This window comes from Anolis carolinensis, chromosome 3 (assembly GCF_035594765.1).
Source record: "Anolis carolinensis isolate JA03-04 chromosome 3, rAnoCar3.1.pri, whole genome shotgun sequence".
NCBI lineage: Eukaryota > Metazoa > Chordata > Lepidosauria > Squamata > Dactyloidae > Anolis > Anolis carolinensis.
Window position 1 is genome coordinate 94,786,981 of NC_085843.1, and position 25,365 is coordinate 94,812,345.

Sequence of the window (25,365 nt, forward strand, 5' to 3'; positions counted from 1 at the left end):
CTTCCATCTTGCCCCTCTGTAAAGTATCAATTTGCAAAGGACATAATTTGGACATATGTTTTGTTTTTTATTCTAAATACCTATTAAAAACAAATAATCAGAAAGCCAGGCATAATACCAAAAAGTCTACGCTTGAAATCCATCTATTCCTGAAAGTCTGATGCTAGGCAAGAACAAAAAAAATATAATAACCATATTATCCTTGGGATATTTAAAAAAAATGTCTAGGTGGGACTTTTTCATCCAGCAAGTAATGTCCTTATGGAAAGCAATGTAAAAGGTATTAACATGTAAATATTTTTAGTTAAAATATCTGGAACTGGTAGTATGAACTGTGTTTTATTTCACTGCACATAAACGGCACCAAGCCTTCACAACAAAAAAGCAAACTATCTTAGGGATTCTGAACAATTAATTTTCACAGTGAAGCACTCTTTAAGTATTTAACTCATTCTCACACATGAAAATTATTACCCCTTTCAAACAATATGAAGGTTGTGTGGAGAAAAACATTTTAAGGCCCTCTCAAATGCTCAAGAGGTGTTTTGTTTGTTTTAAACATATGTTGAAAAATACATAGATCAAACAAGCTTGCTCTTCCTGTACTTGAACATTTTCTTTACAATACGAAAATATACCACAGAGATACATTGTCTGATAAAAATAGCATAGCTGTGTGAGAACACACATTAACACTACAAAACAAGATGAGTACTTGCAGTCAATCTCAAGATTAAGCACTTTATGTTCAAGAGTACTTTATGTTAAACAAATAATTTTTCCCTTACAGGATGAATTCTTGAATTAATGCAAAGTCATGTAAGAAATTGTGTATTAGCCTTTGGGTTCATTTTTTTTCTTACACAGAAATAAAATTGATGGTGCTATATTTCATTTTTTAAATAAAAAATGATGGACATCAGTATTTACAAGGGCAAGATATACCATTCTGTCATAAGAATCTGTCATAAAAGCCATGTAGGGTGCATATGGATACAGATCACCCACTTATAGCCATGCACTTCAGAACAAACTACCCTAAACCATACATATTTCATTGAAAGCTCAGGGTAACACTTCAAAAATGAACCAGCTAAACAAACTTCCAGTAGCACTTGACAGAGCTACACCTATTCTTCCCATTTCCAAAGCAGTACAGAATTAATTACCAGTTCTATGGATCTATTGTAAGTATAATAGACTAAAGAGCTATCACAGACACATTTATTGTAAAAGCACAATCCCAAGAGTGTCTAGTAGAGGGCCAAAACGATTAACACAAATGCTTTGTCAGATCAAAGATAAAACCTGCACAACCCAATTGAGGGATGAATTAGAACAGTGGGTTATCTTTCAAATTAACTAGGGCAGTTAGTGAGGAAAATTTCATGAAAGTGTAATTCTTAGCCTTTGTGAATCCACACAGCAGGCATTCTGCCAGCTGACAAGATGATGAAATTTTCATGCTTAAAAAAGCCTTCTTCATTCCCCAATTTAGATTAGCTAGTATTTCACTCTTTTTTCTTTCTATTTGTTCTCTTCCAGAAATTGTTTAAAATCTAGATCAACCTTTCAAAAGAATAATGCAAGCACAGAAAGAAAGAATAAAATCTCAGGATGTCAACCTTTTAAAAAACTTAATATGTGTGTAGATAAAAAATGAATAGTTGAAATTGTTTGGAATGACAACGGGAATATTAAGGAATTTATCACTGGAGAAGACAGACAGTCCTATGAAATTAGAGGCTCTATTGTTTAAATATAATGTGATTGCTAAAATGGGGGTAGGGAGAGAAAGAGAGATTTACAAATACATTTATCCTTGACATTTTTCATCTATGTTATAGTATGGCACATACCATAATGTAGTTGGTTTTAGTTCACAAGTATTTGAGAGAAAAGGAAACAAAAATGGAAATGTTAGCATTCATCCTGTCAATCCAATAGCAATCACATTACTTTAGTCTGCTTGAAGTCAAGGAGGAAAGATGTGGAATCGAATCAATGCCACAGACCTTTGAACATGTGGATTAACAGCTGATGGCAGGCCTAGCACTAAAAATGTTTTATTACCTAGTTATTTGCACTGCACAGCCATAGCACTTATATGTGGGACAACACAGAGTCCAGAAAGAAGAGACCATAAAGAACTGTCCCTGATATCAATCCAAAGAGAATCTCAAAAATAGGCACGACTCTAGCTGGATTCAGATACTTCCCCTTAACCTCTCTCCTTCATACAGCGAGGGAATAAGACTCACAAACCACCGAAGCACCTATGTTCACCCTGATATCCCCATCAGAACAATGAATGTCAATTAGTTTCTGGGCAAAGTACAAAGTGTTGGTTATAACCTTTACAGTCTTAAATGGTTTGGGTCCAGGTTACCTACAGAATGGCTTTCTCGAATGTAAGACACCAAGGTCCTCTGTGGGGCAGCTACTCCAGCTGGCCAGAGGTTAATTGGTGACTGTCACCCAGAGGACTGTGGGATGACCTGCTAGAAGAGCTCCAACAGATAAACAAGCTGTTGGGATTTAAGACCCAACTGAAGACCCATCTCATCTGGCAGACCCATCCAGTCAACTTTGAACCATGAGGTCAGGATTGCATTCTATATGTTCTTCTTTGCACCCTATATTTCACGTTTTTTTTAAAAAAAAATCATTATAGCAGCATGTTTTAATATGTATGTGTGTGTGTGTATGTGTGTGTGTGTATGTGTGTGTGTATGCGTATGTGTATATATATATATATATAGAGAGAGAGAGAGAGAGAGAGAGAGAGAGAGAGAGAGTGATGGCATCACGGCGACCAACAAAACAACAAAACTACAGGCCCCCCAACCTCGAAATTTGACAACACAACCCATCATCCATGCCTCAAGGTTGATACAACAAAAAGAAAAGAAAAATAAAAGTCCTAATTAGAGGGAAAGGAATAATTGTTTTTATCCAATTGCTGCCAGTTAGAGGACTAATCTCTGCCCACTTGGTCTCCTAGCAACCAACTCAGCCGAGGGGACAGGCAGATTTAGGCCTCACTTAGGCTTCTTCCACAGATTATCTAATTTGCACTGGATTATATGGCAGTGTAGACTCAAGGCCCTTCCACACAGTTATATAACCCATTTATAATATCCGCTTTGAACTGGATTATCTTGACTCCACATTGCCATATAATCCACTTCAGTGTGCAGTCGGACACAAGTGGACTTAATGTCAGGAGAAAACCTTTACCCTTTACCTTAACTACCACCAATTCCTCAATACTTTATTTCCCATACCACCATACTTCGCCACAGCAACGCGTGGCTGGGCACAGCTAGTATATATATATATACTTAATGGTATGCATTTTATATTGATCTCTTTTGACTTTGTTGTACCCCACTCAAGCTGTTACGAGAGGTGGGTAACAAATAAAGTGTATTGCAATAGAGTCTCACTTATCCGAGCTAAACAAGCCGGCAGAAGCTTGGATAAGCGAATATCTTGGATAATAAGGCGGGATTACGGAAAAGCCTATTAAATGTCACCCGGCTAGGCGCGAGCGAGCGGGTGAATGGGAAGGGCTCCTCCTTCACCTGCCCACCCGTGCCTCGGCTCCTTCGCCATGCAGGGGCCGGCAGCACCGGTGCCCAGTGCAGCGAATGAGCCAGACAGCAAGCAGGTGGACAGGGAGGGTCTTTGCGGCCCTCCTCCTTCACGCGCCCATGCCTCGGCTCCTTCGCCACGCAGGGGCCGGCAGCACCAACACCCAGCATGGCGAAGGAGCCAGCCAGCAAACAGGTGAACGGGGAGGGTCTTTGTGGCTCTCCTCCTGAACCCGCCTGCTTGTGTCTCGGCTCTTTCGCCATGCAGGAGCTGGCAGCACCGGCGCCCAGCGCGGTGAAGCAGCCAAACAGCGAGCAGGTAAAAGAGGAGGGTCTTTGCGGCCCTCCTCCTTCACCTGCCCGCCCGTGCCTCGGCTTCTTCACCACGCAGGGGCCGGCAGCACCGGTGCCCAGCGCAGCGAAGGAGCCAGCCAGCGAGCAGGTGAACGGGGAGGGCTTTGTGGCCCTCCTACTTCACCCGCCCGTCCGTGCCTTGTCTCCTTCACCACGTAGGGGCTGGCAGCACCGGCGCCCAGCGCGGCAAAGGAGCCAGCCAGTGAGCGAGTGAATGGGGAGGGTCTTAGCGGCCCTTTTCCTTTACCCGCCTGCCCGCAGGAGCCAGCAGCACCGGTGCCGGCCTAGCAAAGGAGCGATAGAGCGAGCCCACCCTCCGTCCCTCGCTCACTCACCCGGCTGGGTTCCGGCAGCACCGGGATCTGGCGGGGTGAGTGGGGGAGGGGGAGGAATGTGGCTCGGATGGCACGGACGCTCGGATGAGTGGGGGTCGATTTAGCGGGGCTTTACTGTATTATGATTATGATTACTTACTAAAACACATGCAAAAAACCAGCTCATGTAGGACTGCACAGCACATCCAATAACCTATAGAATACTTCTTATTGAATCTTTGCATTTACATTCTATCCAAATGTTAAAGCCATAAATGCACAAAGTTAAGCCAAATATGCTACTTATCAGGAATGTGTGAGTGATATCATTCTGTCATCATGCATAAGTTTTCAACAAAGGATGTTACTTGGTTCAGGCCATGGTAATGCAGTTTTAAAAATCGGCACTTCTATTCATTTCTATCTGTCTTGATGCCTGGCTCTAGGGCAGAGAGAGTTTTGGTTGCCTATGCATGGAACTAGACAGAGGGATTATTTCCTGTTGGTTTTGCTAGACCTCTCAGCAACTTTCAATACCATCACAGCCAAACAGATTTTTTTCTTGGAGTCTTGGTTTTTAGGCCTGTTTCTGGGGTTATTTGGGGTGCTGATTCAGAAACACATCAGCTCTAGACCACCCCTCTCCTCATATGAACCTGCCTGGACACTGCGTTCATCAAGCAAGTCCCTCCTCTCGGTCCCACCCCCGTCCCAAACCTGGTTGGTGGGAACAAGAGAGGGGGCCTTTTCTGCAGTCGCCCCCCGCCTTTGGAACTCTCTCCCAAAGGAGAATAAAATGGCCCCCATGCTCTCCTCTTTCAGAAAAGAATTATAAACTTACATATGCTCCCAAGCTTATGGAGACACTTGAATATCTGACTGCCACACATTGAATGGTTTATGGACAGGACCTTAAAGACGATTACGGTTTTAATCTACCAACTGGGTTTTTAATCTCATTTTAATCGCTGCTGTCATGTGTTTTATTGATTTCATGTTTAGTGAAGATAAATTGTTGTTTTAATTATCTGCATTTAATTTATTATGTATTTGTATTTTCACTGTGTATTGTATGGCTTCGAATGGCTGCCATTTATGTTGTAAGCAGCCCTGAGTCCCCAAGGGGAGATGGGACAGTGTATAAATAAAGCTGACTTGACTATTTATTTCATACATTTGTATCCCGTCCTCCCCCCACCCGGGGGGGGACTCAGGGTGGCTTCACAACTGGCAGTCATTAGATGCCAAAAACAAACAGTTATAAAAACAATAAAATTAAAAACAGATAATTAAAACATCAATTATAAAAACATCATTTAAAAATTGCACAAGTCTAAATCATAGTGTGGAGTCCATTCATTATCAGTCACATAGTTTCTTAGTCACTGGTTTCTTAGATATGGTTAACATGATTTTCTATGGACAAACAGATGATGACTGGTAGATGGCATATATTCGGGATCTCAAAAACTAGAGCTGACAGCAAAAAACTGGTTTCATTTTTGAAACCAGCAGGTCAAATACACCCAGAAACAGAGTTAACATTTGAGATCCCAGATGTGAATTGGCCACTGTTGCATGGCCTCTCTGAGACTGGGCTCAGGGTCACTGTTTTTACAGCGGCTTTGGTCTTTCTTGGAGGGGTAGATACATAAAGCAGTGCTGGCAGATGCAGTTCGACACCCTATGGTATCCATCAGGGTTTGTCCTCCCAGGCTGTTTAATGTTGAGATGAAACTGTTGGGAGGGAATTATCTGGACTTTCAGGGTTCAGTAGAACCAGTATGCTGATGAAATGCACTTTTATGTCACCTTTCCATTTGATTCCAATGAAGTCATTTCTTTAGTAATCCAGTGTCTAATGGACTAGGTGAATGTAAACTAAGTGAAAACAAGACACAGGTGCTGTTGGTCAAAAAACAGATCAATGAATAAGGATTTGGCTAAGTGGTGCACATTCTTTCTGAAATCTCAGGTTTGCAGCTTGGATGTTCTTCCAAATTCATATCTGAGCTTGGAATGTTTCAGGTGCGGCCAGGAGGGCCTTTGCAGTTAAATATGTCAACTGCACCGCTTTCTTAAGATATTAGATCTGTCAACAGTGACATATGCCTTGACTACATCAAGTTTGGACTATTGCATTGAGCTCCATGCAGGGTTGCCTTTGAAACTGCTGGAAACTTCAGTGGTTCCAAAATGCCGCAGAATAGAAACATGACCCTACACACCTAAGCATATCATACTGCCATCCAGAATCATTATTTATACATTATATGGGCAAGTATTTAGGGTAACATGATACAAACAAGGCTAGGACTACCATGGCATGCTGATGAAAATTGCTCATGTGTAATTATTACAGTCACAGAGGCCCTTGTTGTCCTTGCATCTTGCTATTCTAGCTTATCTGCATCATGGCACTATCCCCTGGAAATAAATCAAGGTTCCATCAAGGATCTTAAACTGACTTACATTCTTGCCATTAAATGCACCCTCCAGTGCCTTTGAAGAAGGCAGTTCAAGCTAACATTGCTTAACGAGAACAACTACTAATTTATTTGTTAAAGGTTTAGAGTAGTGGTTCTCGACCTGTGGGCCCCCAGGTATTTTGGCCTACAACTCCTAGAAATCCCAGCTAGTTTACCAGCTGTTAGAATTTCTGGCAGTTGAAGGCCAAAACATCTAGGGACCCACAGATTGAGAACCACTGGTTTAGAGAATGTTAGCTTTCTAAGAATGAGGATAAGACAAAATTCTGAAAAACATAATTATCACTATTACTTTCCAGTAGTAATGTTTCCTGGGGGCATATGCCAATCAGGCATGTCTGGCTAGATTCCAAGTACTAGCTTCAGAATATCTTCTCATTTTGATCACACTGAAGCTCAAGTATAGCACAGTCAAATACAGAATGTATTGGACCTGAAAATCCAAGTTTAAATTCTTAAGTAGTCATAAAGCTCACTGCATTCACTTGATACAGACATCATGCTGTACCTTAATCCTTCTAACACAAATGTTCTGAAGATAAAATAAAGTACATTATGTGAAAAGGGGAGTGGGGTATCAGTTAGGAAATGAGGTAGCACTGGGTGCACTTCATTGAGTCCCTTTCAATTTACATATACTGCATTTTAATGCACCATCATAAAAGAACAAAATAATTTGTTGCAGGAAAAGCGAAGTCTGAGATAATTTCAAAGCAAACGAACATTTGGCTGGACATATTTACCACATGTGTGAAGTAGTCAAAAATGGGTGATAATAATTATCCTTCTCTATGGAGTTATTTTATCTTTTGACACAATGCATTTTTTAGGTTATGGGGCCTAAAAGTTAACAATACAACAGCAAGGAGATATACCACATTTTTACCAAGTGCACAAATGAATATAAGAACTAAGTTTATATGATGTTTTATTGATTATTATACCAATGAAATATTGTGTAATTGCTTAACTTAAACACATGCACCATAACACATTGGTAAGATGGTAGCAAGTTACTCTAGATGTTAATACCTACAGTACAATACCACTAAACATGCTCTCTGAAGACCACAGGATATATTGCAAATAAGTAGCCATATCTTTTAGGTTGACATCCTGTGTAACTTTGTTGTCAGAAAGGGAACAAATAAAAATATATTATATTATAATTTAAATATATTGTCATAAACACTTGCTGAATGTCAATCACCTTAACTTAATTTAAACTAACCAAATTCCTGAAATGTTTTCCCCTTTCCACCTATGTAGTTCTATACAAGGTATGTATAGCTGTGGTGTTTGTCCAAAGCATTTGGTGATAAACCTTCTATAAATCACTGAATAAGTGATATTGGTTAGTAGTGAATGCATTAATGAAAATAAAGCAAAAGGGAAAGTACATTTCTGAAATATAAATTTTAATCACCTTTTAAAATAAATTCTGTGCACATAATACTTTGGATGTTGCTGTTTCCCAATGGCATTACCTTATAAAACATTTTGTCTTCAACATATTTATACTTGGAGAAAGGAAGATGGATTACATAATGACAGAAATGATAAGCAGTACAGTTGCTTTCTCTGATATTGTCCATGAAGTAGATTAAGTAGATTATTTCATTATACCATAATTTTTAGTAAGAATTGTATAGCCGGGGGATCAAAACTTCAATCTTTTCCACTATTTTTGTATAAAAATGTTATTGCTATAATAAATTTTGAAATATGTATGTGTTTGTGTGTGTGTGTATATATACACACACACCAGCAATCTGAAAGGATGTAATAATTAAGATGCTCTAGTCAGAGAGTATATTGGTCGCTGTGTTGATTAGGCAGCCTATGCTACCAGGAGTTTCCTCATTCATCCATGGAGAGTGTAATAGCATGGGAGAGACAAATCTGGCCACAGCCGGGGGGTGCTGGGGTGAATGTCCCAGGCAGACTATAAAACCATGCCCTATTAGAGAAAAGCATACTCAAATACTCAAACTAATAGCTAATGTCCATGTTTTTTTTCTTCTTCATTCTCAATCCTTTGCCTTTATATTCTGTTTGGGCCTATGGACAGGAATTATCTAGTTTTAAACCTTTTAATCTGCTTTCTGCAAGATGTAAGTCCTCTTAACAAAACATACACAGTCAAAGGCCATGTGGACTAGACTTACTGCTTACATACTGAATCATACCGAAACCAGAAAATGTATTTTGTAATTGAAGTACAGAAAAAAATCAGATATAAACACTTGGGCCTAGTTTAGTGTCACAATCTTAAGTCTAATAAACCACATTTTTTTCTAACACAAGTTGAACTTCCATGCCCTTCCTGTTCATTACTATGATTCTCTTTCACATGGCATCTGTGAAAATACCCTATTTTCTGAAACAATAGCTTCAGGTGAAGTCTAATTTGGGATCTTAGTTGCATATACTGGTTTGAAATCTGCCCTTGAAACAGATCCTGATTCAGACATCATGAGAAGCTATAGTTAAGAAATTAAGGTAGCTATTAAATCCAGGAATACGCGAAAGAAATGTGAAGGATGACTGGATGCCAATTCAATCCTACATTTTTAAGGGCAGGATGATTATAACTGAATTGCCTTATATGTTCAGAAGTATAAATATTAGGACAGAAAATTGTTGCTGTTCAAATAAGTGATGAAACTTAACCTAAAGGACAAAGTTACTCACGGTGTAGTACTTTTTAATATAACATCTTATATCCAAGATAAGTTTGTTGTTAATTTGCATCAAGTAATTCGAAGGTGATTCATTGCATTCTTTTTTGGTACAGTGGAGCAAGCTGGCTTCAATCATCAGATCCTACAAACATAAATTGCACACAAAAAATAAACAATACAGGAATAGTATTTGAAAGTGCTACAACTGGCTTTATGTACAGGCACAGTGTTTGTCTATTGAATTTTTATCCCACCTTTCCCTTTGTACTGGATCCAAGGTGGATTACATCCTAATTAAAAATGCTACACAGCCAAAAAATGTATGATTTGAACAAAAGTGGAAACACAAGTAAATAACAATTCTGTTGAAAAAAGAAGTCTGCAGGCAGACAGCAGACTTTTTTAATCTTTAGTATTTTTGGTGTTTTAAATGAGAGGGCATAAAAATTCCGCAAGAATGAGCAGACTGAAAAACTACTGAAAGATTTGCAAAATGAACAACAGTTTTCAGTGTCTGTACATTGATAAAATTTAATGCCTGCTTTCCTTTACTGTGTAAAATCTGTACTTTTGTGATCTAAACCAACGTATCTTGCACTAACAACATTAAGCAATTCCAGGTGGAAGAGATTGCAGGGTTTGACATCCGCTCTTCTTACACTTAGCCCATCTGTAAGTTGTCAAGCCTCCATGCAATTAACTATCTTATTTACAGCTGTAATGAAACAAAGTCAAGGATTTACCAAGTATGGCTGATCTGTGTCTGCCTTTTCCTCCTGCTTGCTTCTAGCGACTGCTTTGTTTTGATTCAAAGAACACAGAACATCTGCTGTTTGTCCAAATTAACTTAAAATAATTACTTTTAATTTAGATAAAGATTTTATTTGCTTTAACTTTCAAGGTTTTCACCGCTCCGCCGCTTGCTAATTTGCCAATAACTAGTACATGCATAACATTGCAATAGAGTTAAATAGTTGGCTCAATTTCAAGTTCTGATCCAAGGTCACAGATAAATTTTTGGCAGCACTTCTTGACAGGAATGTACCCGATGACTTTTTATGTCTGATGTACAAAGACAGCAGGAAAGATATCTCAAAAGTACTTTTATATAAAAAGTGGGATGTTAAACTACAAAATAGGCGCTCATAAAAATGCTCTCTGCCAATTAGTTTGATTTAGGGTAACTAGATGTCATTGCACAGACTATATTAAATGAACTGTTCTTAGATGATAAATATGTGGAAAGTATTAGAAAATTCACAGCTAGTAAGGCCAAAAAGAATGACAATTCCTTCTGAGAAAACTACAAAAATGGATTTGTTATCAAGATAGAATTGTCTTTTGTGAAATCATAATTTGAAAGGATTATTCTGCCAATATCAGACAATCCATTCTCTTAAAATAAATACCAAAATACTAACCGAACCATTAAAGACACTGTTATAAAGGTTCTCTGTTCCACATTTCGGGCAGGCAATCTTGAATCTTTCACAGTCTTTATATTTCTCTTCATCAGTGAGCTGAACAGGGCCACCAAGCAAATCATCGTTCCCCTCATCTTTATGATAATGGTGATAGACTTTGAACTGTGAAGGATCCAGCCCTATTAATAAGAAATATAAATTCAAAGTCCAATGAAAGCAATTCTTCTGAGTTGACTCATAACATTCAAATGAGAGTTGCAAAACCCAAAGTAAAATCGAACCCCGAGAAAAAAATGCTAAAAAACAACAACACATTTTCCCATTTTTAACCTAAGATGAAGATCTGAGTAACATGAAGAAATTACTTATCTTTTCACACAAAATTGCTTTATAAATAAAACAATCACAATGCATTATCTATCATGGGGAGTATGCAATAGAACATTTTGTTTATGAGATGCAACTCCTGAAGAACAGCTTTATTGCTATTTTCTTAAAGTTACACAGAGAATATCTGAATAAAATTGTGCATCTTTATTAGGGAAGTCTTTAAACCAGAATGGCATCATTAAAATGAAAGAGAGGATATAAAAACCCCATTAAAGAAACCTACTTGCACTGCTATTACCCACTCCTTCAAGACTGTATACAACTGCCAACTCAGACTTCAATGCAGTGGTCGATTTCATTTTGGCTCAGTGGTTAACAGCATGTAGTTTCAATCTAATGCAGTCGTTAAAATTCAACAGCAGCATTTAAAAATCAGAATTGAAGACAGAAAGCACTTCTGGTTACCAGAACCCAGAAAGTTTAAGAAATGTGAGCAACTCAGGCAGGAATGGCACCCCACCCACAATTATTGATTATTATACAAATGTATTTAGAGATGTAGTTTAAGCAGCAGGTTACATCAAAAACGGCAAATAAGGGTTACTAATTTGATAGAAAATCATAAAGAAAAAGGATTTGATTGACTGTAATTAGAATTATTATACATCACAAACAATTATAGGAGCAAAAAAAATCCCACCTAAAGATAGATTGGTAAAATAATTTATTAAAGCCTTTCTAATTTAATAATAAGGGTGCTAACTATATTACTCACCATGAGCAATATAATGGGTGTAAAGAACGGAACATTATCTTAAATCTACTGCATCCATTTGTTATTAATGCAAGCCCCATACTGTCTTTACAGGAGCAATTCAAATGTACTCTGTACATACCAGTATGACTCGATACTATTCTGGAGTGGCTGATGGAAAGTCTGAGAAGCGATACCCATTTTAGCTTCTCTGCGCTTTAGAAGGTCATTGCCATAAAATATTATCTAATTCAGATGCATGGAAACAGTATTTTCACAGAAGGGCTAGAAATTCTAATCATAAACTATTTATGATACCATGCATTTTCAGAATGCAGGTTTATGAAAAAAAGGTTTTACATATACAGCAGAGGAATATGAAATGAAAAAATACTGAAAACAATACTCATGTTAGAGAAAGGGGGAATTCTCTTATATTATATTTTTAAAGTAATTTTGAATGGTTCTTCCTGCTCCCTTGCTTTCCTTTTATAGCTTACTTTTTATATTCTTTGTCATTTGGAAAGCATAAAACCTTATTTTGGGTAAGAAGGATTTCAGACTTCAGGTTTTAAACCAGTATAATTTTAACAGATTTAACTAATCCTTATTTGCAGTACTACTTCATTAAACTATAGTGTGAGTTTACTACACATTCATTATCTAACAATATCATAACTCAAAAAACAAACAGCGGAGGCTTAAAAATAAACAGAATAGTTAGTTCTCTGTTTCCCACATGAGAAGTTTAGATACAGATTGTACCAAGGGTCTAATGTCATTGGGGCTCAAACCAGAGCAATTCTTATCAGTTTCACTTTAGCATTAATAATAATTTTGGCTAAAAATCCAACAACTATGGTCCTGATTCAGTAATATATTCAGTGGTGTTGAAATATGGTACTATTTTTAAATCAAAATCCACATTAATAATTTTTCATTTTTTTTCAGGGACAAATCAACTGGGTTAATTAATGCACTTTTAAGCATTGAATTACAAACTTTTACAGCACCAAATTTTTTGATAAAAAATATTAGCAAGCAGTACACTACAGATTTATATGTGGGACAATGAAGTACCCCAATCACATTTGTATCAAATTAATATCTCTTGTTTCTGCGTAAGCCTCTCAAAATTGGGTCAATTTGTTATCATGGGTTTTTATAATTAAGTAGTTATTATTCCTCAAAGTATGTAGAGACACAAAGACACAAGAAATCTGTGTGTATGTGTTTCTCTTACATACCATATTTTAAAAGCCCTAACATTCTATTAACAGCAATAACCACCTTATAAAGCTTTCATTTGAGCTTGGAAAACATGCAAAGTTGCAGCTATTATATAATAATAACTGCAATCATTACAGCATTTATATTTGAAGCTTTGCAGAAATTCCATCTCCCTAAAAATGTCCTAGTAAGAAAAAAAAGAGTTCAGTTGGTAGAGCTGGATGTACAAAAATTAGTTATTTCAAAAATCAGGATAGTATCCCGCTCATAAGGGGGGCTGCACATATCTTTTCCAAATATATTTGAGATCTCGGCAAATTTCAGTTAATCACCCTGCAGCTTAATTGATTGAAGTTCTCCAGAAATCAAGGAAGTTGTGTCTAGTGCTGCCACCTAGAGGCTTCCAATCTGAATATCTGCTCTAAAAAAACACTACTTAAAATGCTCAGTTTACTAAACATTGCTGCTGGACTCTGATTACTGATTCTACAGAAACTCAACAGTTTCAACCTTTCTTATTAGCCAAATAATTTTATACAACACATTTAAAAGCTCCATTTATTGCAATCTAATTATAATGGAAATAAATTTTGTATATAGTTCAAAGACCAATAAAATTAGTAAGCTCAATTGAGACTTTCCCTGCTAACCTGGAGTATTAAATGGTAACAAACTATATTATAGGATCAGTGAAAACATGTCTCCAACAGTATTCAGAACGAAGCTATGGGAGTCCAGTAATACCTTACTATAGAAGGTTCACTTGATTTATAATGTCACACAAGGATTTTTTTCTTTTCCAGAGATAGCTGCTTTAAACTTTATTGCAAAAGATAAGCCACAGGAGTGGGAATTGTGTGGCCTTCCAAACTCTATAGGACTACAGCTCCCAGCAGCCCTAGCTGGCATTATCAGGGGGGTATACCATTCCCACCCATGGGTTTCTGTCATCAATGAATTATTCCAGTGTTATTTAGAGAGCGTAGAATGGAAGCAAGCAGTACACCATGACTGCTCTTTGATCTGATTCTTTGGACTTAATATTTCTACACAGAACTTTCTGAAAGAAATGATTTATCACTCTTCCAGTATCTAAAACATGTTAATACATAGTCCAAATACACAGCTGGTCCTGAAATCCAGACAAATTAAGTATAATTACAGTTTCTCTAGTTCAAAACAACAGGGAAAGCTAAAGAAAATGAAAACTAGAAGTAAAAGCGCTAAAAAATTTTTCCAGAGAAACTAAGATCATTTAATGTTACATCACATATGGACAGAATCCTTAAAATGAAAATACGATTGTGTCTTCTTGAAATAGTAACTTCTAAACCAGTAGGCTTGGTTCAAGCTATTATTCTTTATTACTATTAATCATTCCTTTCCCTCTGTCCCTGAACAAAGACCCCAAATTTTAATGATGAGAATGACAGATCCTAAGGTTTATGGAACAGAACAGTAAGGCAGATCTCATTATTTCTTCTGCATGTAAAGTATAATGTTGCACATGCTCCACAAAAAAAAAAAATATGGTTACATTTTAATTTCATATTTTGTTTCAGCTTCTACTATTAGCTGCCTCATGGACCACTGAGACACTAGCATACAAACAGCTAATTTAAAGTAAAACAACACTGCGCTATCAATAACAGAATCTCAGAGTAAAACGACAACCTCTTACGTCCTTCTGCCTAAGATAATAGAAACAGCTACATAGAATTTTAGAACAGAACTATTTGAGCAGGAGGGGACTACGGCAGCAGAGGCCAATTGTTGCCTCTTTAGTGGACCACCATTACAGTTTTTCATACAGAATTCAGCCTCAGAGTGACTGAAGGTATATTTACAGTTTCCATGTCATCATCATAATCATTTAATAATTTTACAAAAATTTGTCAGAACTAAGAGGAGGCCTTCAGCCGATTTTTCACAGATTTTTTTTAATACAATGAAGTTGCGTAAGGGGGCTGAAAAAAGGGGATAAGGGTCACATCGATGAGATGTACACTTATTGCTTCTTCATTATTTTTCCTAGTCATACCCTTAACAAGTTTGGAAAGTATATTCTTACTAGCTGTGCCCGGCCACGCGTTGCTGTGGCGAAGTCTGGTGGTATGGGAAATAAAGTATTGAGGAATTGGTGGTAGTTAAGGTCAAGGGTAAAGGTTTTCCCCAGACATTAAGTCCAGTCATGTCTGACTCTGGAGGTTGGTCCTCATCTCCATTTCTAAACCGAAGAGCCGGCGTTGTCCGTAGACTCCTCCAAGGTCATGTGGGAGGACTGCATGGAGCGGTGTTACCTTCCCGCCGGAGCAGTACCTATTGATGCACTCACATTTGCATGTTTTCGAACTTCTGGGTTGGCAGAAGCTGGAGCTAACAGTGGGGGCTCTCTCCGCTCTCCCAATTCAAACCTGTGGCCTTTCGGTCCAGAAGTTCAGCAGCTCAGCGCTTTAACACGCTGCGCCATCAGGGGATATTATTTCCTAAAGGTTGTGAATATGCAAAATTTCTGATTGGTTTTTTTTTGTTTGTTGGAGGCAAGTATGAATCCTGCAATTAGGAAAAATGATTAGGATGTAATGGCCTTGCAGATTTAAAGCCTGGCTGTTTCCTCCCTGAGTGAATTTTTTGTTGGGAGGTGTTAGCTGGCCCTGATTGTTTCCTGTCTGGAATTCCCTTGTTTTCAGAGTGGTGTTGTTTGCGATATTTTATGTGCTTCTACTGTCTGTGGCCCTGAGAAAACAGAGGATTTTCCAGACTTTGATGATAGGAATACTTTGTTGGGAGGTGTTAGCTGGCCCCGATTGTTTCCTGTCTGGAATACCCTTGTTTTCAGAGTGATGTTGTTTGCGATATTTTATGTGCTTCTACTGTCTGTGGCCCTGAGAAAACAGGATTTTCCAGACTTTGATGATGGGAATACTTTGTTGGGAGGTGTTAGCTGGCCCTGATTGTTTCCTGTCTGGAATACCCTTGTTTTCAGAGTGATGTTGTTTGCAATATTTTATGTGCTTCTACTGTCTTTGGCCCTGAGAAAACAGGATTTGCCAGACTTTGATGATGGGAATACTTTGTTGGGAGGTGTTAGCTGGCCCTGATTGTTTCCTGTCTGGAATACCCTTGTTTTCAGAGTGGTGTTGTTTGTGATATTTTATGTGCTTCTACTGTCTGTGGCCCTGAGAAAACAGAGGATTTGCCAGACTTTGATGATGGGAATACTTTGTTGGGAGGTGTTAGCTGGCCCTGATTGTTTCCTGTGTGGAATTCCCCTGTTTATTTACTGTCCTGGTTTTAGAGATTATATTGTTCTGCATTATTCTATCCCAGTAATTATTTCATATTAAAGAAGAATCTCACTTATCCAACATTCGCTTATACAATGTTCTGGATTATCCAACGCAGTCTGCCTTTTCATAATCAATGCTTTTGTAGTCAGTGTTTTAAATTCATTGTGATATTTTAGTGGTAAATTTGTAAATACAGTACAGTAGAGTCTCACTTATCCAACATAAACGGGCCGGCAGAACGTTGGATAAGCGAATATGTTGGATAATGAGGAATTAAGGATAACCCTATTAAACATCAAATTAAGTTATGATTTTACAAATTAAGCACCAAAACATCATGTTAGACAACAAATTTGTCAGAAAAAGTAGTTCAGTACACAGTAATGCTATATAATAATTACTGTATTTATGAATTTAGCACCAAAATATCACGATATATTTAAAGCATTGACTACAAAAATGCGTTGGATAATCCAGAACGTTGGATAAGCGAGTGTTGGATAAGTGAGACTCTACTGTAAATACTACATAGAATTACTGCGCATGGAACTACTTTTTCTGTCAAATTTGTTGTATAATATGATGTTTTGGTGCTTAATTTGTATAACGATTACCTAATTTGATGTTTAATTGGCTTTTCCTGAATCCCTTCTTATTATCCAACATATTCACTTATCCTGCCAGCCTGTTTACGTTGGATAAGTGAGACTCTACTGTATATTGATAATCTTATATTATCTGCTCAGAACTGGATTATGAGGCTCCTTCTACACAGCTGTATAAAATGCACACTGAAGTGGATTATATGGTAGTGTGGACTCAAGATAATCCAGTGCAAAGCAGATAATATAAGATTATAAATGGGTTATATAGCTGTGTGGAAGGGCCTTGAGTCTACCTTATCTAATTTGCACTACCATATAATCCAGTGCAAATTAGATAATCTGTGGAAGAAGTCTAAGTGAGGCCTAAATCTGCCTGTCCCCTAACTGAAACCTGGCTGTCCCTTGGTTGCTAGGCAACCAAGTGGGCAGAGATTAGCCCTCTAAACTGGCAGCAATTGGATAAAAAAAATTATTGCTCTCCCTCTAATTAGGACTTTATTTTTCTTTTCTTTTTGTTGTATCAACCTTGAGGCGTGGATGATGGGTTGTGTTGTCAAATTTTGAGGTTGGGGGGCCTGTACTTTTGTTGTTTTGTGAATTGCCGTGATGCCATCACTCTTTTATATATATAGATAATGGTTGAAGAGAAGCAAATCTGGAATCTGCTTTCCATCCTTCCAAACACATAAACCAAAACAATCGTTACTAACAAATAACTCAAAAAATAAATGTCAGGCTGCAATAACCTACCAAGCCACGTCGCAATAAGGACAGAATCAACTCCCTCTATGGGTTCACAAATACGAGCCACTACTGGATGAACCTGTTGTGACAGATAGTACTGAGTATCAATAGCAAGATTTTCTTGCTTTTTCAACTGTTCTGGAGCATATGCTCTCTGGCTGGCACTTAGATTTGATCCATCCTATACAAAGAAGCGATAAAAAAGATAAGTTAACACCCTGATGTAAGTAGTGGAAGCTTTCTCACTTTAAAAAGGAATCCATAAGTAAAGTACATATATATCAGTTATGTGGATACCATATATCTCAAGTAGGATTTATCTAGAATTATTGTACTAATAAACAACATTATAATTGGTTTATGTTTACTGTTAATGGGAATAAACAAAGCACAAAAAGACCTGGAAATTGTTTACCTGGCAGATAACATATGATACAGTATCTCCAGCTTTCAGTTTTCTGCCCTCCTGAGAATTGATCCACAGAGCAACATGCACATGAGGAAGACTCTTTTTGTCTGGATAATCTTGAGGATCCTTTGTCAATGCCTACAGATCAGTGAAGAGGATATCAGAGTCAAGTGCTCTGTAAGTCATTTCAACATGACAAGACAGAAATTACGTTCTAAAAATATTACTATCATTCAGTAACATCTGAAAAAGCATATATCTTAAGCTGCCTATCCATCTTTCCATACACCGATTTTTTAAAATGGTAGATCTGGCTGTACTTATGCATCTCATTCCTGGTAGTCTGAGAGTTAGATGGATGCCAAGGCGCCAGGAGACAAACTCAACACTGACTCAGATACCAGTTCATTAAACCCACACAGAGGCAATGTCTTAAACACTGAGACTTTGCCATTCCATGACAGCAGGGGAAATTAAGGACATAAGGCTAGCCTTGCTGGATCAGAGTAGAAGCTTACAAAGTTTACTATCCTGATCTCACAGTATCACAGTTACTATGAAACACCTAAACTGCTGGTGTTGTTTCCCCAAAAATTAGTTCTCAGAGACTCTGATGACTGAAAGCCCATCCATCTACGGAATACCCCTTTTAAACTTTCTGTGTTGATGGCCATTGCCACATCTTGAGGAAACTAGTTCTGTTTGTAGTACATCCTTTTGTATGTTCTTTTTATTATTTTTTATGCTGGTCCTACATAAGACTCTACATATCTCTTTCTCTTCAAATATAGTCACTCCTAAATTGTGTGTAAAATCCTAGGCATGCCCAAAGGATTTTACTTGGGTTTAACATGAAGGGCACTGAGCATTCCTAGAAAATGCAAGTCCCTGCCTTAACCAAGCATGTCTGGGGAGCAAAAGATGGAGCTGAGGTAAGATAATTATACCAACAAAAGAGTTCCATGCAATCTAAAAAAAATCAACCAGCTTTTCTCCCCCAATGATTACACACAGATATATATTTTATCCTACTACTTTCATGTCAGAATTAAACATTTTCAGAAGTACTCTGAACAAAATTGAACTGTTAAAAGATGATAGGTTTCCTTGTACACAAGACACAGAAGAAAGTAGAGAGGCCCATGGAATATATTCAAACAGAATCTGGTATAATAGTAATAAATAGCACAATTTACCTTGTTGATTTCAAATTGTTTTATTGGAGTGCTTCCATTTACTACATTTTCTCCAATCTGAATTAACCTCCTCTGTATATTTTCGACAATTACGTCTCGGGATTGGTCGGAAAGTATCTGGCTAATTATATAACTGTTAAAAAAAAAGTGAAGCAGATTAGACAACAAATCTTTAAGAAATTTGCAGCACACATTCACTTCCTCTGAAATTACAGATGGAATATTTCCCAAACACTGTTTTGAGACTCACCAACTAAGAAACGAGATTATTCATACTTACAGAATGATCCTAAATTTGTTTATCAGTAATTGTAAGACATGATTGGAATATAGCTTTTAAACTTGGTCTACTTATGAATCTTGGTTTGTTTGGAATTATGTTGAAGTACCTTGCAATTATATATGCCTTACTTAAACAAAGATTGCAAGTTTAACAGGATTATTGTGAGTTTAGATCAGTTTTTAGGAGGAAACATTTTTTTTTGAGAACACTGTACAAAAAAGGAATATATTCAACAATGCAGAAAGAGCTAAAGCCAAAAAGCAACAACATACTTTCCAGTCTCTTTAGCAAGATCACACCAGTCTCTTCGGACTATATCCAGTCCTTTAAGTTCTTGCTTGGTAATGTATTTTCCATCTCCTGTTGGTTCCACAACCAGAGCAGCATATTTTTTCTTTTTTAGTAGTAAAAGGGACTTAAAGATCCCATCAATATCAATCTCCAATAACTTGTACAGCTTGTTCACTTCACTTTTTATCTGTAAATATATCATAAATAAAAACAAGAACCTCCATTTAATCAGGGGAGAGAAATATGCTTTTCAAAACAATGTGGTTCCACCTGGGGCTACATCACTCCAAAAAGACAGTTCTTTGCATATTGACAACAGGGATAGACAAATACAAAGCTTTATGTGCAGTCAAGCCACATTGCCAGGTCATATTAAATTATAGTTTAATGCAGGCATGGGTAAACTTCGGCCCTGCAGATGTTTTGGACTTCAACTCCCACAATTCCTAACAACCGATAAGCTGGCTGGGATTTCTAGGAGTTGGAAGTCCAAAATACCTGGAGGGTCAGTTTGTCCATGCCTGGTTTGGTGTGAAGTGCACAAGCCACAATAAACTTGGCTTTTCATGCTCCCACTTTCACTTCTATTTCTCTGTAACTGAAGTCTGCTTTTGATTAGCCATAGTTTGCTCTGTTATCCAGACCCAGAATTGACATCAGCTAAGGTTAATTTCAAAGAGCAAGCTTCAAAACCAAAGGTTCAAACTCCTATGATGCTGTGCACTCTTAGCTAGGTAGAGGAAGAATGCCTAGCTGTTTGAAAACCATCTCTTTTCAAGCTATGGTATAATCCTCCACCACTTTGGTAGTGGAGGATTATACGGAAAGGGGTGAGAAGAGGAAACAGAGTAACCTAAAACTGGGCTTATAAGGACTTCAGTTCAACCCAACTCAATTAATTCGGTCATTAGGCAACTTGAGACAGAAGCCCCTCCTGGCAAAGAAACTCCCTTGGCCCTGCCTATGAACTCCAGCGGAAGGAATTGTCACCTCCAAAACAAACATCATCTAGGGCGCAAAAAGACTAGAAAGGACTGTCACATGACCTTGAAAAAAATTGCAAGACACAGCCTTCACAAATGCTTATTTGCCCCTTCACAACTGTTTATTTCAAGCTGAAATTACAGCTGTGTCAGCAGGTTTAAGATCTCAGTGTCCCAGGGCTCCAATCAAAAATTATGTTTAGAAATAAAATTTAAGGGTATTGAGCCAGCTGCTAATTTGGATGTGTCAAGAGAGATATCAGCAATGAATAATGCTCTCACAGAAACCTTAATAAGCTGAGAGCCTGCTTTCCGATTATGCTGAATCTCTTCATTCTGCTCTTCTGCAAATCAAAATGGCTCAAACAACATAGAATTTAGTCAGTGACCACCTTAGACTGTGCTGTAAAAGCTGTCATACCAGGAATATTTTAGATCTCCTATAAGATATCATAGAAAAAGCTAAAGCTGCAAGACCCCTGCATGCATCAACATAGCACCAATACCTTAAGAAAGAAATCCAAGAATTTGTCAGGGTGGGTCCATACTGGAATACGTGAAGGGCAGGCATCTATGTTCAGTATTTTTGCTGAATGATATGTAGTTTTAAATATAAAATATTCTAATTATTAAGGCTACAGCAATTTTCCAATACTTGACTTGCAATTATTTCTTTATTTCACTTGATTTCATTCTCATTGACATTAAATTTAGTGCACCCCCCCCCCCCCCAAAAAAAACAATTTAGAAATAGCTGTTGGCTACAGTTTCTCAGTGTGTTTCAATACTTGTCCAAAACAGCAAGAGTGGTTGCAGCACTCAGAAGCAATGGCTCAATCAGGGATACTATAAGGTAGGGGTGTCAAACAAATTTTCGTCCAGGGCCACATCAGCCTTTAAAGAGCCGTTGAATACATGGATGGATAATCCATGGATACAGAGTGCCAACTATAATATGTTTACATAGTGGATGGTGATCTCTAGTTTTTGCCAAATTTGGGTCCCCAGATGTTACTGAACAACAATCCGCATCACTTTTGATTATACACCCACTGAGGACAATGGAAACAGCAACCCAACAGCACTTGTGGCTCCGAGGTTGTGAATAGGTTAAAGGACATTTTAAAGTCAGATATCATATCTACAAGCCTTTTATCTAAATTCAAACCCCACTATCCTGACTAAACAAAAAACTACAACCATCCAGATGTATCACAGCTCCCATCATGATGTCTAATGATTAGGAATAAAGGAGTTGTAGTTCTGTATTTGGAAGACCACATAAAATGACACAGTGGGCCAGATTCGACCCACAATCTTTGAATTTGACACATAGAATCACGGAGTTGGAAGAGACCACATGGATCATCCAGTCCGACCCCCTCTCATCCAGGAAAAGCAATAAGGTATCCTAACTGAATATATTGTCATGGCACACCAAAAAGGAAACAATATGTAGATTCCAATATTGAAAGCAGCAATAAAATAAAATAAAATTTAAAAATATGGCCATGATTAAATTCTATGATCAGTCCATTTCTCTTACAAAAATGCATCCACCTTTCAAATCAAGTACAGTGTTACCTCACTTATCGCTGGGGTTAAGTTCCAGGACCACCTGCAATAAGTGAAAATCCGTGAAGTAGAGACACTATATTTATTTTAATATTTATACATTATTTTAGTAGTTATACACTATTTTAAGTCTTTATCAACCAATCACATGTTGATAAATTGCCTCCTTCTCCTCCTGTTGCCGCTTGGGCTCATTTTCTTTCCCTTTGGCTTCTCCTTCCTCCCTTCCTTAGGCTGTACATTGTAATTTTTATGATTTATAATAGTTTTTAAGAGTTTATTGAAAAACCGCAAAACAGCCAACCCGCGAAAAGTGAACCAGGAAGTAGTGAGGGAACACTGTACATCCATAAATTCAATTTAAATCCATAAATTAAACTGTAGTTGAAGACAGATAATATGTCACAGCATCTTGCCTACAGAAATTGCAGAAACACTATGCTTGTCTTTCCTAGATGGATGGAAATCTAAGGCACTCCAAATGAAAAGGAGTGCCAAACAGGTTGATTCCAAAACTGCCCATGGAGGGTATTTGCATTCAACCACATATGCCAGCTACTTGTATACAGCAAAGGGTATGCTTTGTGGTAAACACTCAAGCCTTTAGAATTGCATCTACCTTGATAAAGTAAGAACTCCTGGAGAAAGCCGAAGTACAGCATAAATTCCCATCAATACCAGACAGGAAGAAATATACTGAGATGTATGAAAAGGGGCAGCAAAAAGAAACAGAAAGAAAACCATCACAGGTAATCTTTCACATGTAATGGATTGTCCTAAAGTGTAAATTGACATCTTCTGAACTATAGAAAGAGAAGAATGTCACTGCTACTATTCCAAGAGCAGGAAGTTACAGAGAGAAATTCCCATTTTCTTTTTACGTGTAAGGATGGCAATCAGAGTGCTTCATAATGTATACAAAAGACAAGGTTCCTCAAAGTAAAGTTCTGCTGAAAAGATGGATCTTAGTAAGAGGATAGTTTAAAATCTGCCTTCAGGATCTCCAACCAAATGCCACTGTTGCCTAAACTGGACATTAGTCTTGCAACAATGAATGTGTACACAAAATATCCACCTGACAGATCTAATCCAAAAAGTATTTCTTTCTCCTGCGGTCCATATGTTGTGCAGGCCTGCTACAGAACCTCCTTGGTATTAATCAGCAGAAATTGAAGTTTATTTTCCAGGCATTGGAGAGGTTATAGTAAGACAGTCTGATCCAATCTGTCTTTGGTTAAAAAAAAAAAAAACACCCCAAAAGCAAATGGCTTAGGTAGATCTTTCCTCAAAGAAACCGGAGAATTGGATTCTTCAGCTTAGTTTGGTCTTCAGCACATTTAATTATTTCACACAGCTTTACTCATAGCAAGTGGAAATATCTGTTGCAAGGAGACAGGTTGAACCCTCCTGGCTGGCTGAACTGGGAGAGCACAATCAGCTTTCCCTGATCAAGTGTAAATCCTACTTCTGATCCACATAAAAAACTGCCATCCTAATGTCAAGGAATATATCCGAGGAAATAAGAGAAATATTTAATTAATCAAATTTAAAAAATGGTTAAACTAAAATTAGAATACATGGTACAAAACATAACATTATCTTACCCAAGGGAGACTTTACCAATCTGTTTTTAGGAAAATAAAAAAACCCATCATGTCATATAAACATCATTCATAAGCTTAGATCAGAGGTATCAAACACATTTTCATCGAAGGCAACATCAGCCTTACGGTTGCCTTCAAAGACTGGTTGTAATTGTAGGACTGTATAAAAATTAACTATGTTGCACTGGCATTGTGGGCTGCATAAAATGATGTGGTGGGTCATATTCGGCCCATGGGCTTTGTGCTTGACACTTGTAAATTAGATGGACTATGTCTTTCAGCCTGAGAAAAGTAAAGTATTTACCATCCTGTTATCAGAATATTCCATTTATGAAAAAACTGGTATTTGCTTGCATTTTTAATGTACTATGTCATCCAGACACAGGAAGATGTACTCGTTAGATCAAGAATGCAGATACATTAAAAACTTAGGTATATCTTATCTGTTGCAAAGTATAGGTTAGTAAAGTTATCACTTTGGAAAGTATTGCACACACTTGTGTAATGTACAAATTGAGGGCAGTGTGATGCCTCATGGGCCTTGTAGTCCTGTTCCTAGTACTATTGTGGCAGATGAAGATGAAAACATGGGGTTTTCGCTGGTTCAACAAGAGCTAGAGTCTCTTCACCTGCCGGATGTTGACGTTTGCCCTCAAGAATTCAGTAAACCAGGCCTTGGGCAGTACTCCCCTCCGTTTCCCAGGAAGGAATCTTATTCTAAAGACAGAGGAGTCAGAGAAGCTAATCGGAGAAGTCTAAGAATCGCTGCCAAACAAACAGGCTGATTAGGCCTGCTTCCCTTGGGAAAATCTAAGGAGTCTTGCATCTGGACAGAGTTGGGTTTCGCTTCTTGTTCTCTAGGGAAAGAGATTGTTGGCGGGAAAATGAGACCCAATATAGGGGTTTGGCGCGAGAGATTCTTTGCGGAGTCAATTGATCAGCTTCAGGAGAGAGATCGTGTGTGGACTTCGTAACCCCAGTTCCTTGCTTCCCAGATCAAGCTTCAAGCCCTTGCCTTGCCTTGCCGTTTAACCACGGACCCTGCTCCACGCTTCATGTTTTGCCTTGTCTCCAGTCACGGACCTAGCCAAGAATCAAGTTTATTTCCAGCCTTGTTGTCAAGCTTCATTGGACTTTAAGACTCTGACATTTCCCCACACTATTGCTTGGCAAGAGTGTGTGTTTCGGTCAAGTGGATTAAAACTTTGAA

At 37.9% G+C, this 25,365-nt stretch overlaps 1 protein-coding gene across 12 annotated transcripts in view; it reads right to left on the reverse strand.

Moving 5' to 3' along the window:
• The window catches only part of pola1 (DNA polymerase alpha 1, catalytic subunit), a 279,719-nt gene that overhangs the window by 137,715 nt on the left and 116,639 nt on the right, over positions 1-25,365 (reverse strand). For 8 of the 12 annotated variants that reach the window (XR_010004265.1, XR_010004264.1, XM_008107337.3 and 5 more), the window contains exons 29-34: positions 19,975-20,180; positions 19,420-19,552; positions 18,230-18,361; positions 17,821-17,995; positions 10,859-11,040; positions 9,448-9,579 (exon numbers count right to left, since the gene is read on the reverse strand). Coding sequence is in view for 6 of the 12 variants with exons in the window: in XM_008107337.3 (XP_008105544.2) it covers positions 9,448-9,579; positions 10,859-11,040; positions 17,821-17,995; positions 18,230-18,361; positions 19,420-19,552; positions 19,975-20,180 (960 nt within the window). In the remaining 6 variants the exon portion in view is untranslated. The remainder of the gene's footprint in view (positions 1-9,447; positions 9,580-10,858; positions 11,041-17,820; positions 17,996-18,229; positions 18,362-19,419; positions 19,553-19,974; positions 20,181-25,365) is intronic. The other 4 variants (XR_010004268.1, XR_010004267.1, XR_010004269.1 and 1 more) reach the window with 2 other exon arrangements.